This window comes from Olea europaea, chromosome 4 (assembly GCF_002742605.1).
Source record: "Olea europaea var. sylvestris chromosome 4, O_europaea_v1, whole genome shotgun sequence".
In the NCBI taxonomy this organism is placed as follows: domain Eukaryota; kingdom Viridiplantae; phylum Streptophyta; class Magnoliopsida; order Lamiales; family Oleaceae; genus Olea; species Olea europaea.
In genome coordinates, this window is record NC_036240.1 from 19,374,042 (window position 1) to 19,385,148 (window position 11,107).

The following is an 11,107-nucleotide window of genomic DNA, read 5'->3' on the forward strand; positions in this document are numbered from 1 at the left end:
AATTAAAGTTTTCCTCGAGTTAACCAATTAATGTTTAGGCCACAGTATTTTTCCAGGTGTAGTCCTACAAGAACAATTGAAAGGGAAATCTTCGGTAATTCAAAGAGGTTCAAAACAAAAATTATAGTTATGATTTGATTGTCAGTACGGTAACGAGTTTAAAACAAGATTTGTTTCGTTTGACATCTCTTGCAAGTTATTGCTATTTTCAATTTGCACTTAGTTGGCTTTTGCAAAAAGATGAATTGATTTTATTTTATTTTTTACCTATTGTGTTGAAGACAAGATCTAGATGTTATATGTGTGGTCTGCTTTCATAACTTAGCTTTTAGATTAAATAGTTCAACATGTATCAAAGCAAGTAGAGGTCCATTCCTGGGTTTAAGTCTTGTTGTCACCTAATTGAAGTTGTGCACATGTCATTAAAAATAAAAAATAAAAATGAACCCATCATATACACGTAGGGGGTGTGTTGAAAACAAGAATTCATATATATATATATATTCTATCTCTCTCTCTCTCTCTCTCACATCCATCCCCTTTCTCTCCTATCTACCTACCAATAAAAAATGGACAAGTATATGTCACTCCTCTGGGGGTTCAGTCCGCACGTCATAAAGGGAGGTCCACGGGGAGGAGAACCACATCCCGAATGTTTGGCCCAAATGTGTATAAGCTGTGATCGCATTCGAATTTACCCGAGCGGCAAATTGGGGGAGAAGGCCGCCGCTCTTCAGGATTAGTCAGGCGAAGCTCGGATTCCCGAGTCATTAAAAAAAATAAAAATAAAAAAATGGATAAGTATAACATTTTTTAGGTTAAAAATAAAATTAATCGAACACGTTTAATTAACAATTCCATGCAAATAATTTCTAGGTAATTCAATTACCTAGAATTTATATTATTTCTCTATAAATTCCATGCTGGCAATCAAAAATACCCTAATAGTTTAAGCTTTCAATCAAAAGTGGTTCAACATATAGGTATTACAAAGCATTTACTCTCCAGAACTCTTCTTGTGTGACGACAAGTTACTGCTTAAGGCAAGTATAGTGATGCTTCGAAGAAAGGTTTATTTGATTGCAGTAACTGAATCCTGACCAAGTGTAAACAAGGTGCTAGGATATGGAAATGCAAAACCTGAAAATGAGATTTCTGCTATCTTCAAATCTCGAGGAAAAATGTCATCTAATAGCAAATGAAGTTGAAAATGCAATCACATTGCACATCAGAGGCATCTCTTATCTGCTGTGTCCTATTTACTTGTACAGCTTGTGCTAAATCATGGATAGATGAGCCCTTCACTTTCTGTTTCATTAATTTTTATGGTTTCTTTGTGTATGACTTGTGGCTCATGGCTCTTTCGTGTATATAGTTTTAACTTGATTATGATTTTTCGGAAATCCAAATTTTGTAGGTGATTCATTTACAGAGGAGCAGAATGAATTGGTTGAATCTGCAGCCGAGATGCTTTATGGTCTAATACATGTCCGTTACATATTAACAACTAAAGGATTGGCTGCTATGGTGAGACTTGGTTCTATAATATTACTGTTTTGGTTCCTCAGATTTTATGCAATATGTGAGCTGGCTACCTGATGCAGGCAGGAGTGAGAGTTTAATATCTTTTCACAAGTCCTTGGACTAGTATTTTTGCTCTTGTTGGAACTTTAAGTTTAGTTGGTTGTAGATTAGTTTTTAGTTAGGCTATTAATTTTGTACTTTAGGTTTACCTACTAGAGTTAAATTACATCCCCAGATTTTAAACTTTTCCCAGTTAAGAGTAAATTTTGGATCTTTAGGTTTAGAGGACCTATTTAATTGTTCCAGGAAACATGGCAACTGGATAATCTTTATTTACAGTCCCCAAAAACTTGGGTTTGTTTCATATTAAGTGTAAAGCAGTAAATCTGTGGTGTTAACTTTAATCTCTGTCGATGTTGCTTCATTTTTTCAATCCTGTTTAGTTGTGTAATTTTATTGGTTAAACCTTGTCGTCCAATCATTTTCCTTCACAGCTAGAGAAGTACAAGAATGCTGAGTTTGGGAGATGCCCAAAAGTATACTGTTGTGGGCAACCCTGCCTACCTATTGGTGAATCGGACATTCCCCGTTTAAGCACTGTGAAAATATATTGTCCGAAATGTGAAGATATTTACACTCCTCGATCCAGGTTCCAAGAGAGTATCCTTTTATTTCAGTTTTGCAATCACTTCATGGAGACATAGTTTAGTGCTGTTCGATTTGGTGGAACTCAAACTATCATCCGTATTTGGCTGATTGATTTATAACCTTTGGACCATTTCATTCTTTCAGCCGAACTCATTTATATTTGTTCTTTAATAATCAAACATGGAGACATGCCTAAAAGAGAATGAATGGGTAGAAAATGCTGAAACTATTTAAAATTACATCATCCTTTTCTTTTCGACCTTCTGTTCGATTTCTCTCAATTTTGTGCATGTTAAAAGAGAGTGAATCCGTGTGCTGAGATTGACTTCAATTTCAGTTGTGAAGTATGGTTTAGTAAAATTAGTTCCTCCTCCCAAATTTAGTACTCTCTTAGTCTTTATTCTATGGAAATTGTTGCCATTTGTTTCTTTAACTGATTGGAAGGCATTGATGGAGCCTATTTTGGAACAACATTTCCCCACCTATTTCTGATGACTTATGGACACCTTAAGCCACAGAAGTCTTCACAGAGCTATGCTCCTAGAGTGTTCGGGTTCAAGATCCACAAGCCATGATGCTTAAGTCACGAGAAGCAATTCAGGTCTGAAGTTTAAAGTTATTATTTCTTTAGAACTTCTTTTACGAGCATGTAAGGTACATTTCTTGTTTATGGTAGAGAGTAAAGCTCTTGGCAGTCAAATTATTTGCCAAGGCCCACAGTACATTACTTTTTATTTAATGTGGTGTATCTCGAATCTAGATTAATAATTTCAGATTATTTCTTGAGATTCCATAAAAAAAATTGTTTTCCTAAATTTCTTTGCTTGTGAGGATTTTAATGCACATGGGGGACGGGAAGGAAATTTTTTCAGCTAAAGCATGTTGCTAGGCAAATATTTGATGTGAATAGCAAACCAAAGAATTAGATCATTTCTGAATTTTTTTCATCTTCCTGTAATGTTTCTTCATTTGATTTGCCATGGATGGAGTGTTGGAGTTAAGAGGCAGGTTAATGTCTATCCTTGTCTGAATCTGACGTAGTTCTGAAGGATTTGTGAACACTGGATAATGAGAAAAGAAAGATTTAAACCGAAATGCAATGGTCCCACTTTTGTATATAGAAACACTGAATATTTTAGTATAATATTTAGCCCTGTTTATAAAATCAGAGTTAGTTCTAGTAGATTTTGATAAAAATTGATGAAATATGTGGTTAAAAAGTTATGGGTTTTTTGAAATGTGTCGTGAAAATTAATTGGTAACTTGAGATTTTAATGCAAACCAAATGGGGCTTAGTATTCTCCCACATTAGAGAATATCTGTACAATCGTTTCTCATACTAATGTGGGCTATGCAGTGCAGGGAAGGAGGAATGAGAAAGAAGAAGTTAATACTTGTTTTGAATCGATGGTGTAAATGGTGACTACAAATATAAATAACTTGCAAATTTTAAAACTTATGAAGTGAATATAACATAGAGAATAAAAGGTACGGTGGAAGACTAAGGTCAAACCACAGTCTTGGCCAACAATTTCGTGTCAAATCTTGTTTGTAATGTGAAAATTAAAGGTACTGTAGAAGACTCAAAATTTGTCAAAGTGCATGTGCACTGCAAAGACTAGGAGGCGGGACCACCCCAAAGACGGGTCAGATCGAATTACTTTGGATTATTATCCTGGTACTTTACACCTCCCATAAGGACCTCCCATAAGGTCGAGGTCTAGTACTGTACAAACCTTGACGGGAACCTTTCAATTGTGCATGGTGTACACTTTGGTATACATCGTACATCAAGTTTGATAGTTTGTAACGTGGCAAACTATCATTCGTCAATTTAAAACAAAAAAAAAATGTTTTTTTGCTCACAATTTTTTGAAAACGAAGGTAATGTCAACAATGATGTCAAGGGAAGAGTGTACAAATGGCAAAATCCTATTAGTTTAAGCGGCGGTTTGGTTGGGTCAGTTTTTGGTCTAGTTTTAAGTTGGTATTTGATAGTTTATTTTTCTATCCGCATCATCTTTATATAAGGTAAGAAATGGACATTTTAGCATGTTTTTGTTTGATTGATAGGTCTAACAATATCTTGTCTTACGTTCTATCCTCTCTTGATTTGAGCTGAAATTTAATTTAAATTTTCCATCTAGATTACAAATATATGAAGTATTTATGTAAAATTAATTGATTTTCATTTTCGTAAAATCATATGAAAAGTAGTGTCAATGGAGTTACAAATAACTTCATAGTTTTGGTCAAAAATTTCATGTCGAATCTTGTCTAGAAAGTGAGATTTAAGGATTGTAGAAGTTGTTGAGGTCAGGGACGGATTTAGTTGGGGGACTAGCTGGGCTGTAGTCCCCCCTCCCTCAGGTCCAATTAATATATTTTAGGGTAATTTTTTTTATTTTTTTTGTAAAAACAGATTTTTAATGTGTAAAATTTTTTTTTTTCACGTATTAGCCTGACTTGAAATTTTTTAGCCCTGTCTTGAATTCAATCCTGGATTCGTCCTTGGTTGAGGTGCATGTTCACTAAATGCCCTCAAAATCAAAGAGGAGGAGGATGAAGAGTCTCTCTCGAGGGAAGAGTGTTTCCTCTTGAGACATGACAAATTTGACTCTATAGAGTTACAGATAAAGTCGTAGTCTTGACCAAAAATTTCATGTTGAATCTTGTCTTGAAAGTGATATTAAAGGGACGGTAGAAGTTGTTGAGGTGCATGTTCTCAAAATCAGAGAGGATGAAGAAACTCTCCTGAGGGAAGCGTGTTTCCTACGTCAGTCTAACTATTGACACATAGTATTCATAAACGATTATTTCAATTATCATACTTAGTTTCTGTTTGAGTAACATTTTTTTGTGAATAGATTTTGTAAAAAGTAATTTTTTTAAATATATAAAAAAACAGAGAAAAATTTTGAATTTACATACCAAGTTAATTTTATTTTTTATTTTTTTAAAAGTTTTGAATTTGCGTTTATATTATTACTTTGCTATGATGTTTTGACATTATTTGGATTTATTTTTTCTTTATCTTGCTATTAAATATTATATGGTATTGATGATGATAGAATGAAATTAATGAAGGGAAATGCCATTCTGCTAGGGTCATTTGATCAGATCCTGACCACGTGCAATGGGGGCCCACCCCTTTTTTTTTAATGGCAAAAGAAACAATACTCAACCCCCCCCCACCACCCCCCCTTTCCCTTGTATGAGAAGAATTTGGCCAGGGTCGGTACAAATGACCCTGGCAGAATAGCATTTCCCTCCCTAGCACAGGTCGAGGGTTGTGTAGGATAAACCTTTACAGCTGAGCCAATAATTCAAGACCAAATGTAGAAGCTATCATAGAGGATCAGCTTCGCCAACTTTTTTTTTATTTTTGATATTTTTCTTTTGAGAAATGATAAATTTGACTTGTTGATATTTTTCTTTTGAGAAATGATAAATTTGAGTCTAAGCCCCCGTTTGGCCCCCATTACGTGAAAAATTAATGGATGGAATATTATTTTTTTTTTTTTTTAAAAATGAGTGGTTGAAAATGAAGAATTTTTTTCGATTTATGTGTAATATTATTTTATGGAAGATTGTGTGGTTGAAAATAGGAGAGAGAAAAATGTAATGTAAATTAATGGGGCTCAAACACGTGCTAGAGAAATGTGTGTGAGAGAGAGATAATTAATACATGTTTTTCAACTCAAGAAATTTATTTGTAAGTAATGTTTTTATTTTCACCTATAAGTAAGATTATACACGTACTTGGGAAATTAGCCCTTGTTTGAGCCCCATTTTTTTAAAAAATAAATTTTTGAACAGTGTTATGACCCTCATTTCAATCACATATTTTTCAATAAAATAATATTACGCATAAACCCAAAACTTTTCCTTACTTTTTAACAACATATTTTCCATCAATACACTACTCACAATTTCTTTTTTTTTTTTTTTTTTTCACAAAAATGGGGCTCAAACAAGGGCTTAGTATAATTTGGCACGATATAGACTTGACAATTGGACATGGTTAACGTCATAGTTCACCAAGTCATAGTGCAAGTTAGAGCTCCAACTTAGACAAATAGGATGAGAATTCCTATGTTTGTGTCGCTCCCATAATAATATGAGTCGATTTGCTATTCCTCAAGGATCAATGGTCGAAAAACCAACATGACATAGTTTAGCTAACCTACCCGTTAATTGCCATGAAGCACGTTTGCACAGATTTTAGTCTAATTTTTTAACAAGTTGAGTCACTTTAAATTTTCGATCATCCATCCATTTAGGCATCACTAAATCAACCAACCAAACATCGTCATTACTCTATGTTTTGTACTCGTTATTATTCAAACATTTCCTCTTTATAAATCACTTATAAGTTTATCAGACGAAATAGTCTATTATTTGAATAATGATACTCTTATAACTACTTTTTGGTACATACGAATGAAAATTCCGAATTAAATTTTTTAAAAATATTTTATCAGCCAAGTTTTTGCAACTTCCTATTTAATTATTTTGAGATAATTACCACATTTAACATTAGTTTAATTATTTTTTTACTTACGAAAAAAATGAAAAAAATAAAAATAAAAGGAAAACCTTTTTCTAACTTTTTCGCTGTAAAAAAAAAAGTTTAAAAACTTAATCATTACAAAGTTTAAAAATGGGACCTAAATGACAATTTAACTAACTTTTAAGATTACTTGTATCTTTGCCATTAAATCTTCCAGCTGTCACTGAATGTGACCTCTTAGTCCTTACGGGTCGGGTCCAAGTCCAACGTTCACACTACCATCAGAAAACGCAAACGCGGAAATTACGTACGGACAACACCACATGTGAACGTGACGAGGTTTTCTTCATCTTTTATTTATTAGTTTCTGGTCTTCTATTGACGTCACTTCTTTCTTTTTCATACCCAATTTTAATAATATTTTTTAAATTCTTCTAAATCGCGTTTGATCAATTTTTTTTTATTAATTACTCCCAAACAAGCACATAGTCCCTGTTTGACAAAGCATTTTTAAGATTATCAATTTGTCTAATTTCATTTTTTAACTATATGTTTTATTGGATCAACAACTTTCATTCATTTTTTTAGCTATATATTTTGTACAATCTATCGACTTATAATCTGAATAACTTATTCCAACAAGGGTTAAGTTAAAGATACTTAATTCTTGAGCTCATTACTTTCTTTGCGTTAATTACTTCGCCACTTAGACCCCATTTGACGGACATTATTGGATAAAATGAGTTTTGTAATTGTGAAATATTGGAAAATGTGCGGTTAAAAGTATTAGAAAATTTTCGAATTACGTACAAAATATTTTATTTGAAGAATATGATTAGAGAAAAATGAGTTTTGAAATAAAGAGAATCAAATAGCTCTCTAGAGTCTTTTAAACAATTGAATTAACATTAGAACCTGTTCGGTAGTGATTTTGATCCAATCCGTAGAAATCAATAGAAAGGCAAATCCCTTATGATTTTGAGAATTGATTTTTTTATCGTTAGAAAAAAAGTGGGGGCTATCTGTGAGAAAGGAAATCAAAAATTACGCCTGAAATAGTAAAATAATAGTCAAAAAAATAATTTTTTTGAGATGAAAAATCACTTCCAAACAGGGCCTAAGTTATTTATTGTTCACATTTCTAAGCACGGTTCTTCCTCCATCAGATCAGGCATAACCAACAGAAGAGAGCCAAGCTACGGAAGCAATTGTGATATTGATGCAGTAAAAATGCATCAAATATCAATATTAAATGTACAACTTCTACAAGCAAAAATAAATTTTTAGATAATGTCTTCAATTCATTCTAAAAAAATAAGTTTCAGACACTGATCCTATTATTAATGAATTCGATAAATGATCATAGTTTTTAGAATCATTTTTAAGAAATTTTTTATTTATAAATAGCATCTCATGCATTAGAATATTTTTAAATTTAGGGAGTAAAAAATTTTCTGCACTATAATAATGCTCTTTATTTTAACTTTTTATTTTACTTTTTTAAAAATATATTTATTGATTTCTCCTCATATTTTAATTTAACATAATTTTTTATATGTTAATTATCTATCAATTTAGCCCATATTTGTTTCTCATTCTCTAAAGTCATTTTTTTTTCTAAAATTCATTTTTAACCATATATTTTCTTTATTTTTAAGCATTATTCGAAGATGATCTTATAAGTTGCTAATGGACAATATTAAGGGCTTATTTGGTAGTGATTTTGAGAATTAATTTTTCGATCGTTGGAGAGAAAAGTAAGTTTTATCTGTGAGAGAAATGGTAAAAAATAATGGCTTAAATAATAAAATAAAAGTTAAAAAATTGATTTTATGGTATGAAAAATCAGTACCTGACACTTCCTAAATAAAAAAAGAATTTTTTTTGAAAAAAGAACAATTAAAATTAATAAGTCGGCTATTTTCCACTTTGAAGTTTGACCCTTGCTCGAATGCCAAAACTTTCTAGTACGTCTATCTTATACTGCAATTCAATTTGTTTCAATGCTACATGTATCAAAGTAATCATGGTTTAGTTCATTGAATTTTATTTGACGAAATATGTTCAAATCAATCCTCCTTTTTCCCTCTAATCTGATTTTTCTTCATAATTATATTTATCTGCAAAGTGCAATTCCACTTCTATGAAATTTTCACACACATACAAGTTCCCTAATTAGAAAGCAATTTCTCTTTTTCCATCTTCGATTTCCCACTTGAATTTCGACTAGTTTATGTTCTCCACGTTTTCTGCAGTTAGTTCCCACTTGAATTTTGTTTTCCGCTCCCTTTTAATTCTTTTTTTTATTCCTTTTTTCCAACCAATCGTTCCAATTTTCTGTGTTTTTTTTTTTTTTCATACCCCTTTTTGCCCACCTTTTAGCAGAATTGATTTGATCAATTTCAAATAGCCTGTGGAGAAAAAGAAAATTGTGGGCTTGGAACGATTTTGTATTTCTGATTTTTCTAAAAAATGATGAAGTGTTTTACGATATTCAAAGACAAGTCGAAATCCCGGGAACGGAAATCGGCGCCGGAATTAAGTAATCAAAGAAAATCAGATAATTTGGATTCAAGGCGGGTATCTAAATCCACTGGTTCAGCTTCATCCCCTCGGAGTATAAAAGAGATGTATAAAGAAAGAGAGCAGAATTTGAGGGTTTTTTCTGTGCCAGAACTGAGGGAAGCAACTAAAAATTTCAACAGGCTGCTGAAGATTGGGGAAGGTGGTTTTGGTAGTGTTTATAAAGGTACAATTATGCCGCCAAATGGACAGGGAGATTCCACGGTGGTTGCCATTAAAAAACTCAATACACAAGGATTACAGGTATTTTTTATGTGCTGATAGTAAAATTTACAATTAAACTACTTAGTACCGAAATTGTTTCACACTTTTGTTGGCAGATGCTGAGGTCACATGCATTTGGGCCCTTGATTTAATTGTTTTTCGTCGACATGTTTGCAATTTTTATTAATGGGTAGCGTCAAAATCCCGGCCTTTTGCTTGTTTTGATTCCAAAAGTTTAAGCTGTGAAAGACTGGACAGGTTTATTCATTTAAATATGAAAGGGTGGCGGCAAGACTTTTTTTGGTTTGATATTTTTGTTGAACCTCATAGTCTAAAAGCTTAGAAATTCGGCAATTTTTTTCGTAAAAATTGTATTTTACAGCTCTGATGTTGTGGGGGTGACTTCTATTTCATTTCATGTTTCTACACAGCTGTTGTGAATGATTTTGAAACTAAGTGCAAAATGCATGATGTTTAGTGAACGTGAGAGTTGAAACTAGCTTAAATGTTGAATTAAACATGGTGAGATGCTATAGAAATTTGAATTGAAGCGCAAAAGTGTGTGGGGTTATGGTTTCAACATGATAGGGAATGATATTTTTCATTTTGATGATATGTTTTCCTTGTAAGTGTGAAATTTCAGACGAGGATACAGACGAATAATCTTATTTTCATTAAATATTTTATCTATGATATCTATGAATTGTTGTCTTATAAATATGTTTCTAGACTGGTTTGTTTGGGCAATGTTAAGCATAGCAACAGGCATTCATGAGTTACATCAAAGACGATATTAATAACTATATAAGAAGTACTAATTGAGAGTTTTTTTAAATGTAGTATCTTAACCTTAAAGAAAGAAAAAACCTACAAGGATGATAGAAAAGATGCATTTTCCATAAAGTTCATCTAACCTATGATTACCCAGCATAAAAGTGGACTCAAATTCTTATGATGTGGTGTAAACGATATTAATAATGCAAATTGGTTTTGTTTAAATCATCAAGTCCTAATTAGATGCCTATGTCTTGCTTGATTATCGTGTTTATCTTAAATATGGAACAATAATTGGGAAATTCTTGTGACATTCCAAAATGGCATTATTCCCTGGTTTTTTGGTTTTTAAAAAGTTTAATAATCTCCTACATTTTATGTATTTTCTCGGATTTTGATTATCACATAGGGCCATAAACAATGGGTTGCAGAGGTCCAGTTCCTTGGAGTTTTGGATCACCCCAATCTTGTAAAGCTTTTAGGATACTGCGCTTGGGATGGAGAAAGAGGGATCCATCGCTTATTGGTTTATGAATACATGCCCAATAAGAGCTTGGAGGATCATCTTTTCAACCGGTCAATGCCAACAGTTCCTTGGACAACAAGACTACGTATTATTCTTGGGGCCGCTCAGGGAATGGCTTATCTACATGAGGGCGTGGAAGTTCAGGTACCTCTTTTTAGGTGGTGAAATTTGGTGGTTGCTTGCATTAATCAATGTAATTAATTGTATAGAACTCTTTCTAACAGCTCATTTTCATGCATCAACAAGCTAAGAAATTCTTGAGCTTTTAAGGATATTACAAGTTGTAACTTGCAGTACAAATTATTTAGCTATTTTTTCTTGTCCTTTGTGGGCAG

General features: G+C 32.6%; 2 protein-coding genes across 2 annotated transcripts in view; both read left to right on the plus strand.

Annotated features, from left to right (window-relative positions):
- LOC111393137 (casein kinase II subunit beta-2-like) overlaps positions 1-2,958 on the plus strand; it is a 14,693-nt gene extending 11,735 nt beyond the window's left edge. Inside the window, exons 4-6 of the mRNA XM_023018528.1 lie at positions 1,418-1,527; positions 2,019-2,184; positions 2,617-2,958. Coding sequence (XP_022874296.1) covers positions 1,418-1,527; positions 2,019-2,184; positions 2,617-2,747 — 407 coding nt within the window. The 3' untranslated portion in view covers positions 2,748-2,958. The remainder of the gene's footprint in view (positions 1-1,417; positions 1,528-2,018; positions 2,185-2,616) is intronic.
- Positions 2,959-8,628: 5,670 nt separating this feature from the next.
- On the plus strand, positions 8,629-11,072 carry LOC111393928 (probable serine/threonine-protein kinase PBL19). The gene is made up of 2 exons (XM_023019712.1): positions 8,629-9,511; positions 10,656-11,072. The coding sequence occupies exons 1-2, from the start codon at positions 9,158-9,160 to the stop codon at positions 10,935-10,937; spliced, it is 636 nt and encodes a 211-aa protein (XP_022875480.1). The 5' UTR covers positions 8,629-9,157; the 3' UTR covers positions 10,938-11,072.
- The last annotated feature ends 35 nt before the right edge of the window (positions 11,073-11,107 follow it).

Coding starts and splice junctions, on each gene's coding strand:
- LOC111393928 (XM_023019712.1), top strand. CDS start 9,158: ATGATGAAGTGTTTTACGATATTCAAAGACAAGTCGAAATCCCGGGAA. Junction 9,512..10,655: donor TCAATACACAAGGATTACAG/GTATTTTTTATG, acceptor ATTATCACATAG/GGCCATAAACAATGGGTTGC.